General features: G+C 42.2%; 1 protein-coding gene across 1 annotated transcript in view; it reads left to right on the forward strand.

Annotated features, from left to right (window-relative positions):
• The first annotated feature begins 1,676 nt into the window (after positions 1-1,676).
• fat2 (FAT atypical cadherin 2) overlaps positions 1,677-24,468 on the forward strand; it is a 197,388-nt gene continuing 174,596 nt past the window's right edge. The window contains exons 1-2 of the mRNA XM_034690510.1: positions 1,677-1,877; positions 19,668-22,925. Of these exons, the coding sequence (XP_034546401.1) occupies positions 19,670-22,925 (3,256 nt within the window). The 5' untranslated portion in view covers positions 1,677-1,877; positions 19,668-19,669. The remainder of the gene's footprint in view (positions 1,878-19,667; positions 22,926-24,468) is intronic.

Below are 24,468 nucleotides of genomic sequence, written 5' to 3' on the forward strand. Positions count from 1 at the left end.
AGAAGGTGTTTCCAAACTTTTGACTGGTAGTGTAAATCATCTCAAGAATTTTAGGACGATTTTAGGAGTTTTGTGCATGTGTGAAAGCAGCTACAGAGAATTGACTTCTAATTGATGCTACCTGCCTGTGTTTTTTTTCCCAATATACACACCTGGAACTAGTAATGTGGGAGTGGAGAGATGGAAGAAATGGAAGAGGAATTAAACTTCCAAAAGAACACACAAAAATCAAGGGGACGTGCATCAAGTCAGAAAAGGTGATAAGCATGGGATGCTAACATGCTAGCTCTCTGCTAAAGACTGGTTTGACACAAACAGTTTAAATTACAGTAACATTCAAAGTTAAGGGGGAGGAATGTCAAATAAATAAAAGCATATATAAAGGCACAATATTTACTCCGCGGTAACCTCTCAACCTTTAGTATAAACATCTCAGAGGCGTGATGGTGGATCAAGTCGTCACACCGCTGTGCCAGAAAGCTCTTCTGTTACTACCTCTCTTTCTAACAAAGCTCAACCGCCATCACGTCTTTGGCGCTGCTCCACTGTTTCCCAGTGATCATCTTACTTCTGTTACTCCTCTCTGTGTCTGCTCAGCTCTGGGACGGCTTTGTGCGGACACACTGCCGACAGCCGAATCACCTCAAGGAGACGCACTGCACTCCCGGGCTGCTTCACTTGTTGTCTTGAAGTCTACTCAAACAAACCAACACCCCACAAGGGTTTATTTACTCTGTAGTACAACAGTGTTTGCTTTTAAGGTACGGTTCTGACACAATGAGGGATAAAGTTATTTTAATGTAGTGCTGCCAGCCAGATCCGTGCTGCAGGCATCCTGCAGGGAGGCGGACGGTTGTAATGCAACCTGAGTGAGAGGGAACTTTCAGACGCACCTCTCTGCAGGCAGTTGATCCACACGGGTACACCTCCATGACACTACAGAGCGTAAATATCACACCTTGATCTGGTGATGCTAAAGGGCTTGAAGCTTACGGTTTAATTTGAAGTAATAGACAGAAAGCTCTGATTTCAGAATGAGTGGGAAATATTTTTAACTCTTTCTGGAAAAGACTAAATCTGAAAGTTGCTTTCTTGTTGTTTGTGCAAGTACTAAGTATAAGTGAATATGCATTCAAGAGAAATGTCCTGTTCATTTTCTGATCTGTAAAAAAGTGCAGACATGTGCTCTTGATAGTTCTGCACAAAATAAATGTTGCTGTGACTTTATGTGAACACATCATGGTTAACAAATAAAGGAATCACAGAGCCTGGTTCTATAAACTTCCTCAACGTAGGACTGAAAATGCACGGAAACTTTAACCTCATAATTTGTTGAGAGATGTACAGAATGAATGCTAAACACACATGAATGCACACACACACACACACACACGCACACGCACACGCACACACACGCCCTAGTGCTGGCCAAGGCCCAAAGGCCTGAGCCCACAGGCAAGAGAGGGGGGAGCACAGCCCACAATCTGGGCACATGTAAGGTGTGTGTTTGTGTGTGTGTGTGTTTGTGAGTGTGTGTGTCAGAGAGGAGGGACAGTGTAAAAAGTGGGTGGAGATGGGACTCCTGAGGGTGTGTTGAGGTGTCTCAGCAGCATTTTGGTTCAGAGCCTTTGAAGGCGCTGAAGTTGAAGTTAGCGGCAGCAGCAGCAGCAGTTGAAACTGGTTCTTAAACTCTGCATGTTTTCTTTCAGCTTCATCCTCGCTCCTCTTCCTCCTGGACTTTACACCGAACCACTATGGGAGTACTGCGCTCCTCGTTGTCGTCCTGTGGAAGGATTTATAAAGTTCCTGAAGTGTGAAGTGGGGGAGAAAAAAACAGAGACAGATATTCCTGGAAGAGTTGCCTAACAGGACCTGAGGTAAGTTCTGCTTTGCACTGAGGATGCATGCAGCTTCACTCCACTTCACTCTGCTGTTTATTGTGAAGAGTAACACCACTATTTAGTATCACCTTCTTACTAAACACTGCTGGGAAGGACATATAAACAGAGGAGACGTGTTTCAGGACACTAACATGTCATGCAGCACGTAAATCTGAGAATTTTGCACATTTTATTTCAAATTAATTTGCATATCGGTGCAACCTCATCTGTGACGTTATAAAAAGTCATGCTTAAACTTTGCACATAAAGATCAATAGGGGTTTTAAAGAGCACCAACATTTGCCTATGAAAGTTGCAACATTTTAAATCAGTCAATCCGGTGAGCAACATACTTCATTTAAGGACAACTTAAGGTGTGTGTGAGAGCTTTTTGAATTTTCTAAGCTTTAATTTCTGACAGTTTCGGCTCTTGGTAGCGTGGGAGGTTCAGTAAAGAGCAGTAGAGGAGGCACATGTCAACACATGCAGCTGACGTTTGAGAGGTACGGCCAAAGAGTCCCTCCCTTGTGTTCTCTGATGTTACTCAATCCCGGTTTTGCAGCTCTGATGATGATGAAGATGATGATGCATGTATATCCCAGATTGTTTTGCAATGCAGTGACAGGAAAAGAACTGGCCTCCAGGAGGGACAGAAGTCAAGTTTACCTTCCTCCTGAAGAGTCCTGTCATTTACCAATGAGGACTCTGAAATAGAGGATGGCATATGTGATGGATGGGGCGCTGAGATAACCTTAGAGCACTGATCAATTCGTTCCTGTAGAGGCGACTTGTCGTAATAGAAAGTGACATGCAGGTAGTTGTTTCCAAATTGCTGTGAGAAGAAAGACACTTTCTCGTTTCCCTGAAGCTGTGTTGAACTTTAAAGTGGTCGATCTGGGCAGACTTTTAGCTCCTGATCTGATTAAAAGACATGTGCACGCATAATTAGCTTTTATCACCCTGGAGAAACGCCACATCTCTGACACGACAGAATAATGAGTTAAATTTAGTCTGTAGTTTTTTGGAGGAAATTTTACACTCAAGCTCGTGCAAACTGTCCCGTCTGCACTGAGAGCTTTTTAAACCGTCTGATGGGCAATTTGGTAAAAGCCCATTAATGACATCGCTGATAACACGGCTTTCTGGAGCTGATGAGATAAGGTCTAGACCCAGGCAGGAAGGATGAATGGAAGTGCCCGCCATAAAGGATAGATGGATATTACCCTGATGCTATTAGCTGCTGTCCTCCTCCACTGAGTCTGAATGAGTTCAAGCTGCAAGGGAAGTTAGGAAGCACCGTGAATGTGAGAGAAATCATTTAAAGTGCAGCAAAAATCAAACAAACACACATCCTGAGTGACACACACACATATCTACACACTCTGTTATGTGGCTGTTTCACACAGTCAGGTCAAAAACAAAGCGTCACACTCTGTGGTGACTGATGGGCTGAGGTTGCTAACAGTAAAGACTCCTGAGGTATCTCTGACCCTCCCTGTAATTATGGGATTTGCTCTGAGGCCGGAGTGGCCCTTAAGGTGGGGTGTTTGTGTGTGTGTGTGTGTGTGTGTGTGGAGGGGCACTTTAACTTGATAGGACCCCTCCACCCTTCTCATGACACGACCTGACCCTGTGAGGCCGCTGTGTGACTGTACATGGGTTTCATGCTATATGTGACTTTATGATGATGTTTTTACGCTCTTCTTTAAGAACCTCAAACTTAATGAAAAGAGCTGAAACAAATAAAGTTCAGAGGCACTTTCATTCTCACGGTGACAGAGTATTTCTGTGACTTCAAACAGACTGTCTGTGGTGGTGCACGACCGCAAAGTTTACAGCTGCTTTCACGTTAAAATGTTCATTTATAGTGCCAGGAACGAGCCTCAAGATCCATCCAGTCTTAACTCAGAACAAACCTTAAAGCTGCATGCATTCAAAGTGGGGTAGGGAGGACTTGTTTGAGGATTTAGAAAGCCTGGACTTAATAGATGTTACTTTAAATAATAAAAAAATCAGGGTCATTTAATTTGTCAAGCTGAAAGTCAGTCTGTAGACTAAGATCTAGAAGAAACATGCATATAAAACTGCAAGCTTATCATGATGTTTTTATTCTTTAATGCGGTGTTGACGCTGACTTATTTCTGTGGCAGAGGGAGATTTGATTTTCCCCTCACAGATAGGAAGAGACCAACATCTCTGCCTCATTCTAAAGTCACTATACCGATGGACAGTCATGCCAACATACTGGTTTCACCAAGGTTTTAAAAGGGTATTCTGGTGTTTCTAAACCTGGGCCCTGTGTTCATACCCTGTATGGTCTTAGGTTGTAACTCTTGTCTCAAATTTTTCAGGGACGATCCCAGAGAGAGGCCCTATTTCGTATTTAATTCACAAACTAATTTATTTATTTATATTTAAAAACACAATACATATTTGTGGCAACAAAAACAGGAGCTACAAGATGCTGCACCTAATTTCAGATTCAGATTCAGACAACTTTATTGATCCCGAGAAGGGCAATTAAGTTAATAATTAATTAATTAAATTAATTATTAGCTTACAATACAACATTTAACATTTACAACACATCCATCATATATACATGCTACAAGTCAAGTCAAGCACCGGATCTGTACATGAGACCAGAGGGTCTGTGAAGGAGAGCAATAAGTTAATTTAGTTTAAATGAAGTGTGATAAATAACAGTAAGATAAGACAAAGATCAAAAGACAATATAGTCTACTTTGTCATACCAATGTTATTTAAAATGACTAAAATGACTACCATCTGAGGTAAAAAGCTTAATTTATTAAGTTGACTGTATACAGTTTAAAAATACTCATCTGTTTAAAAATGCATTCTTCTTCTTCTTCTTCTTCTTCTTCTTCTTCTTCTTCTTCTTCTTCTTCTTCTTCTTCTTCTTCTTCTTCTTCTTCTTCTTCTTCTTCTTCTTCTTCTTCTTCTTCTTCTTCTTCTTCTTCTTCTTCTTCTTCTTCTTCTTCTTCTTCTTCTTCTTCTTCTTCTTCTTCTTCTTCTTCTTCTTCTTCTTCTTCTTCTTCTTCTTCTTCTTCTTCTTCTTCTTCTTCTTCTTCTTCTTCTTCTTCTTCTTCTTCTTCTTCTTCTTCTTATCATTATTATGGTTTTTCTTATTTTTACTTATTAATTAATTAATTTTTATTTATTCATATTTAAATTTTCCTTATTTTTAATGCATGTTTCCTTCCAGTGTACGTTCCTAAATAGCAGATAATTCACATCCAGTGAAGTAAAATCAGCGATCTGGAGCCTCTGAGTTAATCTGGTCAAACTGAAACCCTTCCATGATACATGATCGTGCTCAGATATTTTGACCCAGTTTTTGCATTCTTCAGTTTATTTGTGTTTATTTGAGACGGACCCTCTCAGACTGTTCTCAGGGGTTCTGAGTTTCATGCGTGGTCCTGACAGGGTTAAGTACCTCCTGCTTAGCGCTGTTAGCTCGACCCAATATAACCACTCAGCTCCAGTTTAAGGCTCCGGTCCTGGCTTCATGTGGTGGGCATGAGAAAGGTCAGGTTAGAGGCCGCGCCCCCTCCAACCCCTGAACTCCTCCATACGGGGGTTACCATCGTAAACTCACCCTCACAGAGTCCAGGAGGTCTGGTCTGAAAATAGACGAGTGTTTCTGCAGACGGCATGTTGAAGGAATTCACAGTTTAGCCTTTAGTACATTAAATCCAAGCAGATCACATGACCTGTTCCTGTGCTGTTAAACTCAAATCTGTGAATAATGTGGCATGAAGAAAGTAGTCTAATGAAAATGAAAGAAGAAGAGTGATTCCACGTCGTCCAAGAGGTCAAGAGTCAGAGTCATTGAGCGCTGATAACAGCCACACGGGAGGAAGTGATGAAGTGAGAGCAGAGCAGAGAGCTGGGAGGCAGCTTCAATAAAAGAGAACAAGTCAGAGCGAACGCAGGGAACGGCGGAGGCTCGTCCACGCCTTCCTACATCTCCCCAAAACCCTCCAAACATCACGTTTCTTTAGGAAGTGTGTCCACATTTGTGATTATATCTGGTTTTAATTGAGTGTTTACACCACCAGCCTTCAGTTTCTACTTCTCTGAGGTGGTCTGTGGTGGTTCAGGAGGTATCAGCTGTAAAAAGGATGATTGACAGGTCCCTCCTTAAATACTTCAACATACGGTTTCTTCCCCAGAGGGCTTCATAGCGGAGGAATCCCACCTCAGCTGTAAGAGCAACTCCCTCTAACAGCACAGAAATTATTTATTTCACTTCAAAGAGAGATACCTTCAGGAGTAAAGAGATCTCAACACTCTCGCCGGTGAGAGTGGACACTACTGCGAGGCTCTCAGTCTGATAAAATGGAAATAAACAACTAGTAATAAGAGTAAAAAGACTGTTATGGATTAACTGTCTTAACAAAGAGGGAATGAAGAGAAAGAGGCAGCTTTTTAAATTTAAAATACTTACTTTCTGGATCTACAGATGGATGCTTTCATGAAACAGAACTGTTGCTTTGGGGGAAGGGGAACTTAGCTTCTTTGCTGCACAGATGAGACCTAACATGACTGAGGGATACTTCTCTTATTATTAGAGAAAACAAAATCATGTCCTGTGCATCACCTCATCAACACAAGTGTCCAGATGACGACAGGAAACCGAGACACAGGCCTGAAATATGGCTGAAACTTCATTAGAGCAGCAGCAAATTGCAGACTTGGTTACAAACATCAATTTCAACGTCACATGCAGACTTCTTTCTTCAGAAGTAGTACGTTTAAACATCACGAAAGATAGAAAAAGTACTGTTTTCAGTCCTCACCAAGCGGCAACCTCCAGCTGTGAGAATTGAAGCCAATGTAGAAGTGTTAAAAACTGCAGTTCATCGAGTGTCCACTTGAGGCTGGCTCAGGACGTACCTGAAACCACATACACACCAATTCAAAGAAGACGATCTTTACAGCAGAAATAAACATGTTTACAGCCTGGTTCAAAAGACAAGTGTAGTCTGGATAGCTCATTTCTAGCTTGACAGCAGTTGTGTTGAGTTCAACATTTCCAATATGGCTGCCGCCGCTGATTGGCCTCAAAGCAGCGCTTCAGGAACAGATGGGTGACGTCACGGATACTACGTCCATCATTTATACAGCTATGGTCCTCACGAGGGGAATCCAATATTGGATTATCATCAGGAGATATGAAACAGATGCACATTTGTGTACCTCTTTGCAGCCTTCCATACACCCAAACCATGTTTTCATGGGCTATACATTAATATATAGAATGCAAAACAATATTTGGGGGTTGTTGAATTAGCTGTGCAGCTGCAAAATAGTACATTTTCATTTATCTGTTACCAAAATTGAACAATCATTGCCGTATTTCTATCAATTCTAAGAGGAAACTTGTCACATCATATGCAGACTTGTAGAGGAGGAGCAGTTTTGCCACAACCAGGAAGAGCTGGTCGCATCAAGTGCTCACATGGCGAATGATCCAAGTATCAAAAAGCACAAAACAGCCTTCTCCATAGGGATGATATTCCCAGTCTGTTCTGAGTGAGGTGTTTGCATGAAGCATGCTTTTTCTTACTATAGGAGGTCTAGGGGTTTCTGAGGTTCTGTCCTGATGTGTGCAGGCACCTCTGTGATTTAACTGTCATCACATTTTAGGAGTCAGCAAAGCTTAAACTCCTCCACACCCCTAGTGAAGTAAAGGACACAAAGGCCTGACAGATAAGAGTCATCTGTTGCAGTCGTCGGGCGTCACATAATGCAAAAATGGACTCTAATCCCACCAGAGATTCTGTACGGGACGCCGGGATATCAGGACCTCACATTCTGCAGAGGATAATATAAAATGCACTGCAGACTGCAGGCAATTCAAATAACGGGGGGCCTATTTACAGAAAGCTGCAGCTATACCAGGATTATCAGGGATTGTAATGTCTCATTCTCAAGGATGGTGTGGAGGACAAAGCCCCTAAACTCTCTTTTTACCCACCTTGATGGATTCAAAGAGACCTTGGGGCTCCTGTGTGCAAACTTTTTTGTCTTTTTAAACTGATTTAGTCACAAAGTTCAAACTCTCCTGCAGACTCCAGAGAACTTTAACAAGCCTTAAGAGCGTCTCGTCTCACTGGGTGTCTTTGGAGGCAACCTTCCCTCTGAACGGGACCAGCTGCTGTACCGCCTTGTTGTAGCGCTTAACCGTAAAATGTCAGATTTGACAATTCTTTCACTCAGTAAATCTTAAAAGGAGAAGTGAAACATCGCCCGTGCTTTGTAGTCAAGAAATTTGAGCCTTTTTTTCCCCCTCAGTACAAGAGTGAGCTCTTTAATAGACTGACATCGAGTAAAGCCTTCCCATCCATCACTGCTTGATACTGCAGCACAGACTCATTACCGTGTGAGATTGTACAAAGGTACAGACTATGGATATTGATGGTATTTCATAGACAGGGAGACAACTGAACAGAGAAGTTATGCAAATAAGAGCCTGGAAGAAAGTTTAGACTCACGTCAAGGGAAATGTTTCTGCATCGTCACGATCACAGAAAGTCAGGAGAGGTTAAAGGTGACCATTAACTTCAGAACTCACTCAGCTTCTACCTGTAATATGTGAAAAAACACTGTATGCAAAGCTGAAAACACAAGCTTAATGCTGCTGTAAGGACATTTTTAAGTTTATTGGAAAAGTTTAAAAACAGGGGAAAACAGCTGTGATAACACTTAAGACTGTGATACCAGGCAAAAGAGGAGCTTGAAAGGACAGTGAATTTTTGAAGTGGGGTTGGATGAGATATGGGTATAAACTGCAGAGAGAGGCACCATATTGCATTACAGTATTTCACCCAGATGATGGTGCTCAAAGAAGCCAGCAACTGTTTCGCTGCGCAAAGCATGTTGGGATACACATGGAGAAAGGCGAGTCTAGCAGCACCACTTTTTAACGGCGTTTCACCCTCATTTTGTTGCATTTAAAGAAAACTGTAGCATGCTGTTTAGTAGATAAACTTTGTGGAGTGACTGAGAATCGACCAGAGGAGAGGGCTGACACAAGTCTTGGTCCATCTGCAAACGCCACCTCTACTGAGCTCTACTACCGTACTGTTATCTAGCAGGATGGTGAAGACAGATGGTTCTAGAAAGAGCTTCACAGCTGCACTGAAACTGCCCTTTGTTGAAAGCAACGGAAGTTCTCACACAGGAAGATAGTTGCAACCTTTTGCCTCTGGGAGCCTGCCCAAAAACTTGAATACTGGGGCAACTTATAGTCTGGATTTTATGGTACTTTGCTCGGCCTCTTCATTGAGAAACCAGGAAGAGAACTGGCAGGGTAGCTTGGCTATCAACCACTGCAGGCAGAGTCACTTCTAACAATGTATTAAGCTAGTTTTAAGAAAGTCTGACTCAAACATGAATGTTTATGTAAGTGTACGCTCCATTTAGAGATCTCTCAGCGCTTTTCTTTGCTGTCAGAAAACCCCACTTACACATTCTTTTACCTGCAGGGCACTGATCAGCTGTTCAGGTCTGTAGTCTTTGAAAGACACAAAAATACAACCAACCAAACAAACAAACAAAAAGATTCTGCCATTTCTTTTGGACTCACAAAGACACCTTTATGAACCAGAGCACCAGAGAGAGGAGGATCCAGACTCTATAAATCAACAGGAGTCAATTTAGTTGAATACTTTACAGAGTGAAGTACTGCTAGGTTCTGCAAACTTGCATACCCCAGCTTTAAGAAACACCTTAAGTGTAGTGTTACAGTGCATGCATAATAAAAATATTAATAGACTTATAACATTTCAACATCCTTACATTCTAGCCTCCTTTGGATCTTCTTGCATCTCAATCAATCTGCCAAGCTTAAAGAAAAAATAAGCGTTTCAAACTGATATAGATATGTAGATATTTAAGATCAGTGATTAACAGCTTGTTGTCTAGCATTAAAACACAACTTAAGTTTTCCTGTGATGCTTTACATGTAAAATAGACACAATGAAAGCACAACAAATTCCAGCTTTAGCAAAGACCTTCCTGTCAATATGCAGAAACCTCGAGCAGGACCAGATTCAAGGTGACCGTTCCAGCTGGGTGTAAGCTGAGCTGTAGAGTTAGGAAACATTTATTACAGACTTATTGAAAGGTTGAATTTCTGCAGGTGTTAAAGGAAGAAATCTCATGTCTGTATCTTGAATGACTGATTATTAATCCTCTATTTTAATTAACAGAAGGTACATCCCGTTTTTTTAAACCGCCTACACCCAGAGCAGCACCTTGATGTGATTATTAGGATATTATATTTCAGCTGATTCCCAGAAGCCTCCTCTTCTATCCTTTCTTCTGGATAATGGGGGCGTAATCACTTCACAAATACCAGGAAACAGGTCTACGGGATGAATGTTCCCGGGGCGGAGGAATAATGCTGTATAGTTTTCAGTGAAAATAGGAAACCCTGAATCTTTTAATTCCCTTTGTAAGACCACTTTCTTCCATTTCCATATCACCACATTTAAGTGGTGGAGGACCTTTGTACAGACATATGGAGATAATTACCTGTATGCCACCGGGCCTGATGGGGCCTGCTGTGTGCTGATGGCTCTCTCAGATCAAACCTCAGTCCCTGCCCTCCCATTATAAAACGCTGCTGGGCGAACAAAGCCAGATTGGCAGCTATATAGATCCATGATTCAACTTGCCTGTGTTGCAATAGTCATCTCAGGAAGCAGGTGACGCTGGGTTAAAAAGCACTCGCATTAAAGACGGGTGAGTAATGTAAGGTCAAGAACAGATGCATCACAGCTGCAACTGAAAACGATTTCCTGTCCAGTCCGTCTAGAAAAGCTGGAATTGGAGACATTCAGTTATATTCTCATTCATAAAGAGGAAGTAAGTGCACTGTAAAGAATGATTGGGTAGAGCTACATGCCCCTGGCTTCCATTATAAAACCCCAATGCAAATGGGTACTGGTTTATTTCCTCATAAAGCTTACCCTTGTTATACTTTTAGCACCGTGTTATTGGATACACTGATTTATTTTAAGAGTTTATGCAGAAAATCAAAGAGAAAAGTTTTCAAATAACGCTTTTAAATTACAAGTTTGTGCTGCATAAGAGATGAATTAAACCCTACTATTAAACCACACACTTTGTGCAAAGGTTGCTTGAAGAGAAAGTCAAGTTTTCCCTTTTCTATGAGGAGATTTTAGCTGCTTTTGAAATTGATTTTAATATTCATGCATTAAAGTTAATGAGACCATTAACTGTTGTATCAGGGGAGGTGTCAAGTGAAGAGATTACAACAGTACACTGCAGAAACAGCCTTTTGTTTTCTCACACATCAAGGATTCTGTATGGCTGAGACATTTTACTGCAAAAAGAAAGCAGGGTCAGATATCTTGATAAACAAGAGAACTACTTAGACAAGCTCAGGACCCAGCTGAAGGGGGGAGCTCAGGGACTCCAGAAAGGTCTAAGAAAAGAGAGAAGAGAGGGAGACCAGAAGAAAGAAAAAGAGGAGAATAAATGGTGAAGGAATGACAGAAGGATGAGAAAAGGAGACATAAAGGATGAAGAAACATGGAAGGAACAAAGAAAGAAAGAAGAAAAGAGAGAGAAAGAAAGAAAGAAAGAAAGAAAGAAAGGATGAAAGAATGAATGACAGAACCAAAAAAGGAATCTACGGCAGAGATCCAGAGGAACCTACGAGACAAGGGAGCTCAGGGACTCCAGAAAGGTCTATGGTTAGTAACTTTAATGGGACAGAGACAGGCAGAGAGAGGGGAGAGAGGGAAAGACAGGATCCCAGTGTCAAGCCTATAGCAGCAGAACTAAGACCTGGTCCAAGCCTGATCCAGCTCTAACTATAAGCTTTATCAAAAAGGAAAGTTTGAAGCCTACTCTTAAAAGTAGAGAAGGTGTCTGCCTCCCGGACCCGGACTGGTAGATGATTCCAAAGGAGAGGGGCCTGATAACTGAAGGTTCTACCTCCCATACTACTTTTAGAGACTTTAGGTACGATGAGCAGGCCTGCATGTTGGGAGTCTTTCAGTGGGGGGGCGGCTGTTCCTCAGTGGGTAGAGTCGGTCGTCTATCAATCTGAAGGTTGGCGGTTCGATCCCAGCTCTGGCAGTCACATGCTGAAGTGTCATTGAGCAAGACACTGAACCCTGAATTGCTCCCTCTGTTCAGAAGTGTGTGAATGTGAACTAATGAGATTAGCTAACACTCATGGTCCCTTACTGTAGCAGCCTCTACCATCAGTGAGTGAATGGGTATGAATGGGTGAATGTGACGAGTAGTGTAAAAGCGCTTTGAGTGGTCAGAAAGACTAGAAAAGCACTATATAAGTATGAGTCCATTTACCATTTACCAATTACAGCTTTGTCTACAAGTTAGCTGTAACAAGAGCTCTGCACAAAATGAACAGCATCTCTATCTAGAGAAAGAAAGAGAAAGACTTCGGACTTCCACCAGATCCGTGTCCGGTCCATCTCTGATCCGCTGTGGTCCGTCTCCATGCTCTCTCGTCTGTTTTCATAATGCATCACGGAGCAAGACCGCCAGACAGCTAATACCTAAATCAAGGATTCTCCTCCTCCTCCTCTCCTCATCCATGTTGTCTTTCTGGTCCTCTGAAAACCTCTGACCTGTTGACTCCAGGCCTGGCTCCGCTCATCATGACTTTGGTTTGTTGTTGTAGTTAAGTGAAATACGATCTGGTGATAACACAGAGTGTTTTATTCTGAAAATAAACCGGATGTTTTCATTTTGTTTCGGTGAAACCTGACTTCCTGTCTCCGCTCCATCTGCTCTGTTGAGATTGATGCTTCGTGCTCCGGCATACAGCAAAAATAGAAATCTTGCATATCTCATCCGATCCGCAGCTGGAACGCAACGGAGCGGATCCAGTGGAAGTTAACACATTGACTAGAATAGAAACCTATCAAATTCGGTGCCGTGACGGATCAGAGACGGACCGGACATGGATCCGGAGGGATTTGGCCAGTAGTCCCTGAAGCATTTAATAGATAGGCAAGGCAAGTTTATTTATGAAGCACCATTCATACATAGAGCAATTCAAAGTGCATTACAGAGTTAAAAACAAAAACCAGAACAGTAACAATCAACATAAACACACAGCAAACACTTCAAACATTAAAATTTTACATGCGGCCAGTTATGTTTAATCTACTCTCTCTCTCTCTGTGTACTTATGTAACTTAACGTACATAGTAAACAGTGTTGGGTCTTATTATTTATTTAAATTAGGAGGGATTATTATAAATGATCAACCCCCTTCGCTGCTCTGAAGTACGTAACTTGCAGAGTCTTACTGTCCCGCCGGACACAGAATCACAATTGATCTTGTCTTAACCAAAATGAACCCTTAAATGATTTGATTTGGTTCAGGAAGATACTGGGCTGTCACAATAGTATATATATTTCCCTGATGACTATCCTGGCCAAAAAAATTCAGAGAAGTAGTAGTATATTATTTCGACATTTATTCAAAACTTAGAAAAAAAGGACGACGGCCTTGGTCAGATAAAGGAAAGGCAAGACAGGGTGGAACATCACATTACTTTCCTAACAAACACAATTTAAGTACTTACCAGTACAAAGTGTCTTGGGATAATATCTGTTATGAATTGGCGCTATATAAACAAAGATTGATTGATTGATCATCCATTTCTTTCAAGTTTTGTTGCGTCGTCAGCCCCGTGACAGACTCAAAGTTCAGGACTTGTTCCTCTTGTGCTGGCACACATGAATCAGCTGTGGGCCTTCAGTGGATCCCCTCCCCGTCCTGTATACCTTCAGAGAGGGATTTCTCTGTCGCACTCGCTGACAGACGGCCGTGGTGCCGATGAGGAATGACAAAAAGCTGCAGATTGTGTTCCCTGTCTGTTCTGGGAGCCATAGGGGCGATGGCGAAATGCGATCCAGCTGAACGTGTGGCTGCAGGTCGCCATACCTGGAACACACACGGGGAGGGAGGCGTGAGGGTGTGAGGGTGTGAGGGGTGTGAGGGTGATGATGATGTGTATTTGCATGTGTCAGCTGACCTCAGTAATGGCCTAGAGTGTGTCTGCCCTGCAGCTCTGAATGTTTGGATGAAAACATGAACGTTTCCTGTCAGGCTCAACTTCAGGTTCAGCTGAGTTTAGTGACTCTGAGGAGATCTGACTGACGCGTCAGCTTGCTGCAGAATCATAAAAGCTCTTTCCAGAAGCAGCAGCTGTTCCCAGTTGTATTAAATGCTACACACACTTGTAATCTGGAGGACAGTCTGACCTGCACAAAGTCATGTGAAGCCTTTATAAGTCCTGCATGTAATGCAAAGATGCCTCTGTGTGCTGTGTCTGAGATGAGCAGCGCTGCTAACCGGTGATAATGAGGCAGGTCATGCTGATTTGTAGGATTCATTACATGTCTGCTGCAGCGTTCATTGTGTTTCAGCGTTTTCATCCAAGTGTAATCCATCCTCATCACGCGCTCACACCAGCCTCCTCTGGCTGCTGATTTACTGTGATTCCCGCTCCATGGGAAGCTCTACGCAATCATACATTAGTTTAAGTATTTCTACTGTGAGTTATGATGTTGCCATACTGAGTTCGATGTTTTGTATCCTCACCTTCAGCACATTACGCAGAGAACTGGGTCATCTGTAATTTCTTCCAATAAGAAATGCTCCTTACTTGGAAATCTATAATGCATTTCATCTCTTTAGATTAATAGAGTAGATGGGTGTGGGGGTTCTGACCTGTAGTGGCCAAGTTTAGGGGTCTTTTGTTCCACATATGCTCAGAACTACAAACATGGTTTAACCCTTTAAGACCTAGACCTTTTTTGGGGGTGCCAGACTCTCCTGTGTTTATTTTGTTTTTCTAACTTATTGAAGCACTCAGCATCAAGTGACATACATCATTTTATTCAGGAGAACTTTATCATTCACTGTGCTGCATTTAAAGTTCCAGTTTTACATTTGTTTTGTCTGATAATGGATGAAAATACTGAAGTTAAAAAAAAAACGTCTGGAAATGTAGGTTATTTTATTTTTACTGTGAACTCAAAAAAAACTTCAGGAAGTTTGTTTTGTTAGAAAGTTGAACTGAGGTGTTTTAGACTTCCAATGAATTTTTGTCACTATCAAACCTTTACTAAGGAAGTTACAGCCATTTATTGAAGTATTTTCTATGCCGTTTTTTACTGGAAAAAGTAGGTGTATTCTTATATATCCTTTACTGACCCTGTGGATGTGTGTCAAAAAGGTCTCAGAGTAAATAGAGATGATATTATATCACTTTTAATTTTTTTTTCAAAGCAAACTGAAGACCTACCTTTTAAGTCTCAAGTTTTATTTTTATTATTTATTTATTTATTTGTTATTTATTTATTATCTATTTCAAATGAATCACTTTTATTCTACTTTATTTATTTATGTACTTATTTATTTATTTATTTTAAGTATAGCATCTTATGTTCTTTTAATGGTTTAATATTTTAGTGTTTTATTATCTTATCATTGTATTTTATTTTGGTGATTTTAATTTCCTGTGTTGAGTTTTAACATCTTATTTTGCCTCAAGTGTTTCCTCATTGAGATATCATGAGAGCGTTTCCTCAGTTCGTCCAGCAACTTTTTTATTTTTCATTTATTTATTTTATTTTTCTGATCTTTATTACTATTGTTGCATATTGTGTTCTTAACCTTAGGATTGTTGGGTGGGTTTAGGGTCGGGGCCCTGGGGTTGGGATCTTTTTCTTAATGTCTTCTATTGTAAGTTGTTTTTATGTACAGCACTTTGTGCTACAATGTCATTGTATGAAAAGCGCTTTATAAATAAAGTCTGATTGATTGATTGATAAATTAGGACACAGAAGCAAAAGTGCCTTTTCAGATAAATTCATTCTGATCATGAGCACATGCAACTAAATAGTGGAAACTGTCTTCATAAATAAATTGAAATATACTCACTACAAATAAACAAACTGCAAATAATTTTCACTAGCTATGAACATAATGAGAGAGAGATGTAAATTATTTAGCAAAAATGAGCAAACAGAGCAGATGATCTTCACCAATTATACACATACATTACAGCGGCTGCGCTCCTCTCTGCTCTAGGTGTCTGCGTCAGAATCAGATGACTCCTCGAGTCATTTGAAGAAATAGTGCTTCTTCTGTTGTGTACCTTCGTGTTGTTATTTTTGTTTTGTGTTAAATTAAGGTTAGGGTTAATCCATGAGCAGCAAATTAAGATTACATTTCTTCTGATTTCTGCTTCATTTTCGTGCATTCAACCGTTATTTCCTGACCCATGGGGCCAGCTGTTGTGAGTTTCCGTGCAGCACGAAGGTGAACTATCCCTTTAATAAGCCCATGGATCGGACTGTTAATCCCAGCTTGAGACATTTGAATTCAGACGCATTTGTTCTCTCCGTGTGGACACGCATATCAAAATCCACCCAAGTCCTTTAATTATGACACTGAGGATTACTTCCACCTCATTATGCCGATCCTGTAGATCCATATCTCTGAGACTGGGATCAATGTGAATTTCGATGCATGTGCACGTTCACTAATCTAGCAACCAGACGCACTGTCACACAATGTAAACAGTTCACTCCTGTGTGCATGCTCAGAGACCTGAGTCTGTGAGGGGGGGCGCTGGGAAGGAAAACCTCCGAGCAGGACATGTGAAGTGTCCAAACCTTAAAATAGAAGCTTCCCCTTCAGACTAAATTATGCTAAAAACTATTTTAATCCGGCCTCGCAGATGTAAAAGATAGAAAAACGACTGCACAGAGATCTGACAAGATGCCTTAAATCCCCTCCAAAACCCAAATAGTGACCCTGGCTTTTGTAATCTGATTATCTGTCACCAAGTTCCCAGACTGGAGATAAAACCTCACATACCTGTCACCCTCCACTGGAACCTCCAGCGCCAGTCGACCTGAGCATCCAGAGCGACGTATATCAGGGAGGGCTGTTTCTATAAAGAGATATAAATGTCCCTTTTAACGTTGTGTTATTGTGGATTCACATTAAGTTAAACAACAGCACCTTCCCAGGTCCACATAGTGAAGTTTCCTTTCACAATGCTCTCTAAACAAGCGGTGAAAGGAGGAAAGAGGATGACAGAGATCCTCTCATCTCTGATCTTGGGGAGCGGTGCCTTTGCCCCGGAGATGGCTCTGTGTGGATTGCTTTTAGCTCTGGATGAGCTGTCAGAGTAGCAGTGAAGGGCAAAGTTTCCTGCCCTCCAGTTCTCTCTGCTGTCAGTTGTGTAAGTGTGGTGAAATCTGAGCAGGCATGGTGCGGCTGTGCACTTACTGGGCTCAGGTTAAGTCATGTATTCAACATATTTCATGTCCCAGTTTTGGGTTTTTTATCCCATTCGGGAAACCAAAAAGTCTCTTGAGCCCTCAGGTGTGTGTCAAACTGATTTAAAGTCTCCTTTAAGCTCAGTTTTTGTTTTCCCTTTAGCTTATCTATGCAGCTGGAACATGATGGCTTCATCCTCATCTTAACTCTTAAACTGCTTGTTCATCAGGTTTTCTCTTGGAGACACTTATGATAAAGAAACTTGTACTGGATTGCTTGATTTTGAGTGTAAGCCTGCTCTCATGTAGTGTTTGAACTTCAACCTCCCAACCCTCCTTGGTGTTAACTTGACAACATTTTTTTAAGGATGTCCCAGTTGACTCATTTTCAAGCCTTTTAACTGAAACTAAGCTTGTTTTATTCAACTTGGCTAAACACAGGATCACAGAGTCTGCAAGTAAAAATGTCATAGTGACTTGCCGAGTGTGACTTCCATTAGCAGAGCTAGCACCACCAGCCTTCAGTCCTCCATGCAGGTTAGCCTCCACATGCATGCTTTGGTCACATATTGCTCCAGCCAATCGGTTATATGTCAGTTTAACCAGACACAGCTACGTACAACTTCATCTCCACTAGATCAACATACTGACAAACCATGCTGCACTACGAGATGCCATCTTGAAATATGTGATGTGCTTGTTTACATCCAGGTAGCAGAGCATTATAGCAAGATGGTAGAAGCCAATAATATTACCAGCTAGTGGCTGCAGCTTTGAAGAAACATATACAAGACATTTCCAACCTGCAATATTAAGAATATTGATTTGTTTAACCAAAAGAATATGACATTTAATGTTTTAGTCGACTAATGTTTTTAAACCACGTCATGTTGCATTTGCTAACCCCAACCAGCTGTGGTTTTCAGTCCTGAATTCACTGTTGAAGCCTTGAAACTGCCTAAAGTGACACTCCACAGATATTACTTTTTGAGTTTGTCCTTGCAAAAGTGGCTCTTGCAAAACTATCTTTATTTAAAGACCTGGGAGTTAGAAAACATTCAACATTCATTGCATTGTGCATTCCTTTTTGCTAAGATGTCACATGATTGGTGAAGAAATGAAGTAAAGGTTGATATTATATATCCATGCATTTGTGCTTCATGCACTGATGATGATCATTCCACTCCTTGATCTTTTCTCAGTCTGAGTGCAGAAAAGCTTTAACCTGCATGCAGGTGAACAGTTGGCACAGCATGGGAATGCTAAATCCTGACTTTAAAACCAAAGTAATGATAACGGCGGTATTTGATAGCATCAGTTATGCAACTATAGCTACTGCACTGAAGTATGAACACTGATTAAGATATAGATTAGGTTTGGAATCCAGTGTTTGAAGACAAAGTGGGACCTACTCGTTCAGGACTTTCCTGATTAAAGGAAAAAAGGACTCATGAGGAGCACAAAGTTTTAAATAAGAATGGAATTGGACATAAAGAATCTTAAAACCACCAATAACATTCATGCAATGTCATGCATTAGCCATGCATGTATTGATCCCTGAACACAGATTGGTTTTAAATGGAGTCTTTGCAGAACATCTGTCTTCCCCGCTCCCGGCTGTGTTTGCTTATACATATTTATTTGGTTATTTTTATCGTGTTTGACATAAAAAAAAAGAAAAAGTATGAAGCTATCAACGCTGTTGTTTCATGCATGACTCATACATGAGTGGTTTACCACACCTTTAATACCATCATGTTGGTCACATCTCTCTCTCTTGAAAGAGAAACTGCAATTCAAATTGATATTGCCTTCACATCAGTGCAGGTCCCTGATCCTTTGTTTGTAATAAAAGCAGCAATTTGGTGGCTCATGCCTCCAGGGACTTCTAATGCACATAAAGCAATCACCAGCCAAGACCTACAGTACACATGCTGCCGTTTACACTGGGATCAGGACTGAACCACCCACTGTCATCTGCATGATACCGAGTCATCAGACTACAAATCCCTCCTCGTAGCTCTGGGATGACAAAGGGCTTACAAGTCATAATTTCAAGGAGTACATTTCCCCAGAATCCAGCCTCCAAAGGAATAATTACTGGGGAAGCGTTCGGGCTGCCACCTGCCTGAAAAAGCTCGGAGGCAACTCTCTGGCCCTGAAACAATGTGTTGTTTTACTTTGGCTCCTTTCTTCGGTCAAGACAAGTTGGAACAGGCGTGGAGATACCTTGCAAAAAGGCCTCACCTCTGCTGTTGTGTTAACGTGTATTCTGTGTCCATTCTGTGTGGAGCTTTGGGGAAATGACTGGTGTGTTTACTTAAATGCAATAACAGGTTTTGAGTGAATTATGTGTCCTTCTGCAGAAAAAAACACATAACCATTCAGTAAAGAAACAATTCCTCTATTTACCTCCTGATTTATTGTCTGTTTTTTTCTTCCTCCCAGGTATGAGGCGCTTCATGGAGGCACTAAACATGGCCACTCTCCTCACTTTAATAGCAGTCCTGCTGCACACGGTCATGAGATGTCAGGGGAGTGTAGTGAAAGGGAAAGACAGCTCACCGCTAAAGTTCACACACTATCTCTACAACGCCACCATCAATGAGAACTCTGCCCCGCGGACTTACATTGAGACGCCGGTGAAGATGGGCATCGAAGTGTTGGACCTGTTCTGGGAAATCAAGTATAAAGTCGTCTCGGGTGACGACGACGGCCTTTTCCAGGCGGAAGCAGTCAAAGTCGGGGATTTCTGCTTCCTCAGGATCAAAACACGCAGCAGTAACTCAGCACAGCTCAACAGGGAAGTTAGAGACACTTACGCTCTCACTGTGGAGGCCACTGAAAGCACTTTTGACTTCCAGGTGAAGACAAAGGTGTTCATCCAGGTCCTTGACACCAACGACCTGAAGCCTCTTTTCTACCCGGCTTCGTACAACGTCGCCATCAGGGAGGACACTCCACTTAAGTCGAGCGTGGTCAGGGTCAGCGCCACGGACGCCGACATAGGGAGCAACTCTGAGTTTTATTACTCCTTCACCAGCAGAGCTCATCCTTTTGCCGTCGACCCTTTCACAGGCACAGTCAGTCTCCTGAAAAGGCTCAATCACACCCGGGCAGAGAGATACGACCTCACTGTGTTAGCTGAGGACCGGACAAAGAAAATATCAGGGGTTCAGAAATTTGGGAACGTCGCCAGAGTTACAGTTAATGTTCAGAAGATGTCAATGCCCTCCCCGGTTATCACACCTCCCCCGACGCCCACAGTCTCTCAAGACGGTAGAATAAATATCAATGTCCACGTGGAGGCCGGAGTTAAGCCTGTGGAATCCCTTCATATTGTTGGAGGGGATCCGCACAAGTGTTTTGAGATAATCCCCTCAGGTGTGCGGGGAAGTGACTTCCAAGTGATCTCCACAAAGAGGATTATCTGGTCTCAAACTCCTTTTGGGTTGAATCTGTCCCTTCAAGCTAAAGACAGGAGTATGCCAAGTTTACTCTCTCCAATTACACAAATTCATGTCCCTGCATATCATTACAGCCCCTTGGCATTTCTTGAAGACACGTACATAGTCACGCTGAGTGAGTTTGCACCCCCTAAAACTCATGTAGTCAAGGTTTCGGTGAACGCCGTGCCTCAGAACGTCACCTTCAGTATCAAGAATAACCCAGACAGTGTTAAATTCAAGATAAACCCCAAAACGGGGATAATCATCACCACAGATATGTTTGATTATGAGAGGAAGAATCGTTATGAGTTTGATGTCATGGCCAATCACGGTGAAGCTGAGACTCACATTGTTGTGGAGGTGACGGATGAGAACGACAACAGCCCAGAGTTCATCAAAACCTCGTATCAGGCCACGCTGGATGAAAACAGCCCCGTCGGCAGCAGTGTTCTGAAACTGTCCGCCACTGATAAAGATAAAGGCAAGAATGGCTTTGTGACGTACTCTATTGCAAACTCAGGCCCCTTACCTTTCATAATAGATGCATTCACAGGGGTCATTTCAACATCTGAGCACTTAGACTATGAGTTAATGAAGCGGCGGTACCACCTGAGAGTGTGGGCCTCAGACAGCGGCACCCCCTTCAGTCAGGTCAGCGAATGCCCCGTGACGATAACCCTCAACAACGTCAATGATAACATCCCTCTGTTTGAGAGGGTGGGCTGTAACGCCACCGTGCCTTTGGACTTACCTGTCGGACAAACAATCGCCGAGCTGTCTGCTATTGATTTAGACGAGCTGCAGCAGCTGAGCTACGTCATCGAGTCGGGGAATGAGCATCAGATATTCGGCATCGACTCGGTTTCAGGAGCGATCTCCCTCAAGCAGCAGATTCCCCTTGGGTCAGGTTCCTTCACTTTTCGAGTCGTAGCGACAGACGGGAAGCATCACTCAGAAGTTTCAGTTGTGAGGATAACCGTGACGAACAGAGGGGATGACCCGACGCTCCACTGCAGGGAAACGGGCATCTTCAAACAGCTGACGGATAAGCTCATAGAGTCAATCAAACCCATTCTGACGAGTCAAGAGGACGACGTGTTTTCGGACATTCACATCACAAACCGTCACTCTCCAAAGTTTGATCTGAGCATCCCCAGTTCACTCGACATCATCGAGGACCAGCCTCTGAATTCAAGCATCATCCGGTTCAAGGCGACAGACTCTGACACCGGGTTCAACAGCAAGCTCGTGTACGCCATATCAAGCGGGAACGAGGACGGCTGCTTCTCCATGGACACGTTCTCCGGCGACCTCCAGTTAGTTTGCCCGTTAGACAGAGAGAGCAAAGAGTTCTACATTTTGAACATCACCGTGTACGACCTGGGAACACCTCAAACATCCGCATGGAAGTTTGTCGCAGTGAACGTCCTGGACGTCAACGACAACCCTCCTTATTTCGATCAACCCAGGTATGTGATCCGAGTGCCTGAAAACACGGAGCCAGACTCCATTATCTTTGCAGCCCGGGCGGTGGACCCTGATTTAGATTCAAGCGGTGACGTCAAGTACTCCCTGCTGACGTCCACTGACATGTTCAGGATTGACGAAGTGTCAGGTGAGGTGACAGTGGCGGACCGTTTGGATCGAGAAACCACACCAAGGCATGACCTCTTGGTTGAGGCAAGGGACCAAGCCAAAGCCGGCCCCCAGTTGTTCTCCATGTTTGAACTTGTGGTGGTTCTGCAGGACATAAACGACAACGCGCCCAAGTTTACCCCCAAAGTTTATAAAGTGAAAGTTCCAGAGGATCTACCGGTGGGGACAAACCTTGTCTGGGTTGAGAGCGTGGACTTGGATCTGGGCAGTGGAGGCGTCGTCACCTACAACCTGAAGAACACAGAAAGTGGGATCTTTCATCTGGACTCTTCAACGGGCGCTCTGACGCTGGAGAGGGAGCTGGACTTCGAAAGGAGGCCGGTTTACAACCTCACAGTACGGGCCGTCGATCACGGCAGCCCTCGCTCCCTCTCCTCCTCCTGCTTCGTGGAGATTCAGGTTCTGGATGTGAACGAGAATCTCCACAGGCCTCTGTTCTCTGAGTTCGTGTACGAAGCCGGAGTCATGGAGGACGCGGCCGTGGGGACGTCAGTTGTCACGCTTATGGCCACGGACAAAGACGTGGGCAGAGACGGGGTGGTGAGGTTCCACATCCATGAAGGGACCGGTCTTGGAGTCTTCACCATAGATGAAGAAACAGGTAAAAAACACACTTCTTCTTATGTGAGCTGGTTTTATGTGATGAAGGGGAAAGGAGGATTATTTTTCTCTGTGTCTACACCAGCTGGACCACATTAGTCATCAGAAGTTATTGAATTTACTCCGACTAAATGATATTATATAATTGACTCAGCTGGACTCATTTGTGGCGCCCTTGTTTGCCTGACATCGGTGACTAATCGGGCTCATAGAGGTACAAATTGCAAAGTGCATCTGCAACATTACCTCCCCACCACAGACACATAGCTCAACTTTTAGGGAGAGTCACTGCAAAAACTCAAAATCTTACCAAGTGAAATCGTCTCCTTTTTAGCCTGAATGTCTTCTCCCACTTGATTTAAGATACATTTACTGAACAAGTAACATTTGAGTGAGATAGAGGGACTTGTTTTAAGACATCTTAAATATCTTGTTCAGTCCAACAATCTTGAAATGATTGTTATGAGTTGTAATTTAGAAGAAACAAGGTTTATTTAACATTTCAGACATTTTTCAAGCTGAGATCTTATTTGTAGAAGACGAATAATCTTGATTTAAGACGAACACTTTACTTGATTTAAGGAAATGACTTTTATTGGAAAACAGATCCATTGATAAAAGAAAGAAAAGAAGAAAGAAAGAAAGAAAGAAAGAGAGACTTTCAACCTACTTTATTAAAGTAACAGTTCAAAGTAGTAATCTTAAATATCCATCACATTTCCATAGTAATTAAAAAAGACACACACACACACACACACACACACACACACACACACACACACACACACACACACACACACACACACACACACACACACACACACACACCACACACACAAACACTCACAAATCCCTCCTACTTTCAAACTTTCAGTTCTAAAATGCCATCCTCATTAAGTCGACACAAGACCTGCCTTACAGCCCACACCCATAAAAGACAGAAAGAAAGAGAGAAAGAAAAGAAAGAAAAAGAGAAAGAAAGAAAGAAAGGAAAGAAATAAAGAAGGAAAGAAATAAAGAAGGAAAGAAAGAAGGAAGGAAGGAAAGAAAAAGAGAGAAAGAAGGAAAGGAAAGAAAGAAGGAAAGAAAGAAATAAAGAAGGAAGGAAAGAAAAAGAGAAAGAAAGAGAAAGAAGGAAGGAAGGAAGGAAGGAAAGAAAGAAAGAGAAAGAAAGAAGGAAAGAAAAAGAGAAAGAAGGAAGGAAAGAAAAAGAGAAAGAAAGAAAGAAAGAAAGAAAGAATGTTAGGGAAAAAGGAATGAAAGGAAGAAGGAAGGAAGAAAGGAAATAAAGAAGGAAGGAAAGAAAGAAAGAAAGAAAGAAAGAAAGAAAGAAAGAAAGAAAGAAAGAAAGAAAGAAAGAAAGAAAGAAAGAAAGAAAGAAAGGAAGGAAGAGAAGTTTTTGTTTTTAAGGGTGGGTTTCAGTTTTCAGACACTGTTTCTTTAAATCAGATAAAAATATTCATCCTCAAACTCCATGCACACAATGAAACACCTCCTTTAGAGCAGAGCTGGCTTCTCCTAAAGAACAACATGACTGAATATTA

The sequence above is a fragment of the Notolabrus celidotus genome, chromosome 8 (genome assembly GCF_009762535.1).
Source record: "Notolabrus celidotus isolate fNotCel1 chromosome 8, fNotCel1.pri, whole genome shotgun sequence".
NCBI lineage: Eukaryota > Metazoa > Chordata > Actinopteri > Labriformes > Labridae > Notolabrus > Notolabrus celidotus.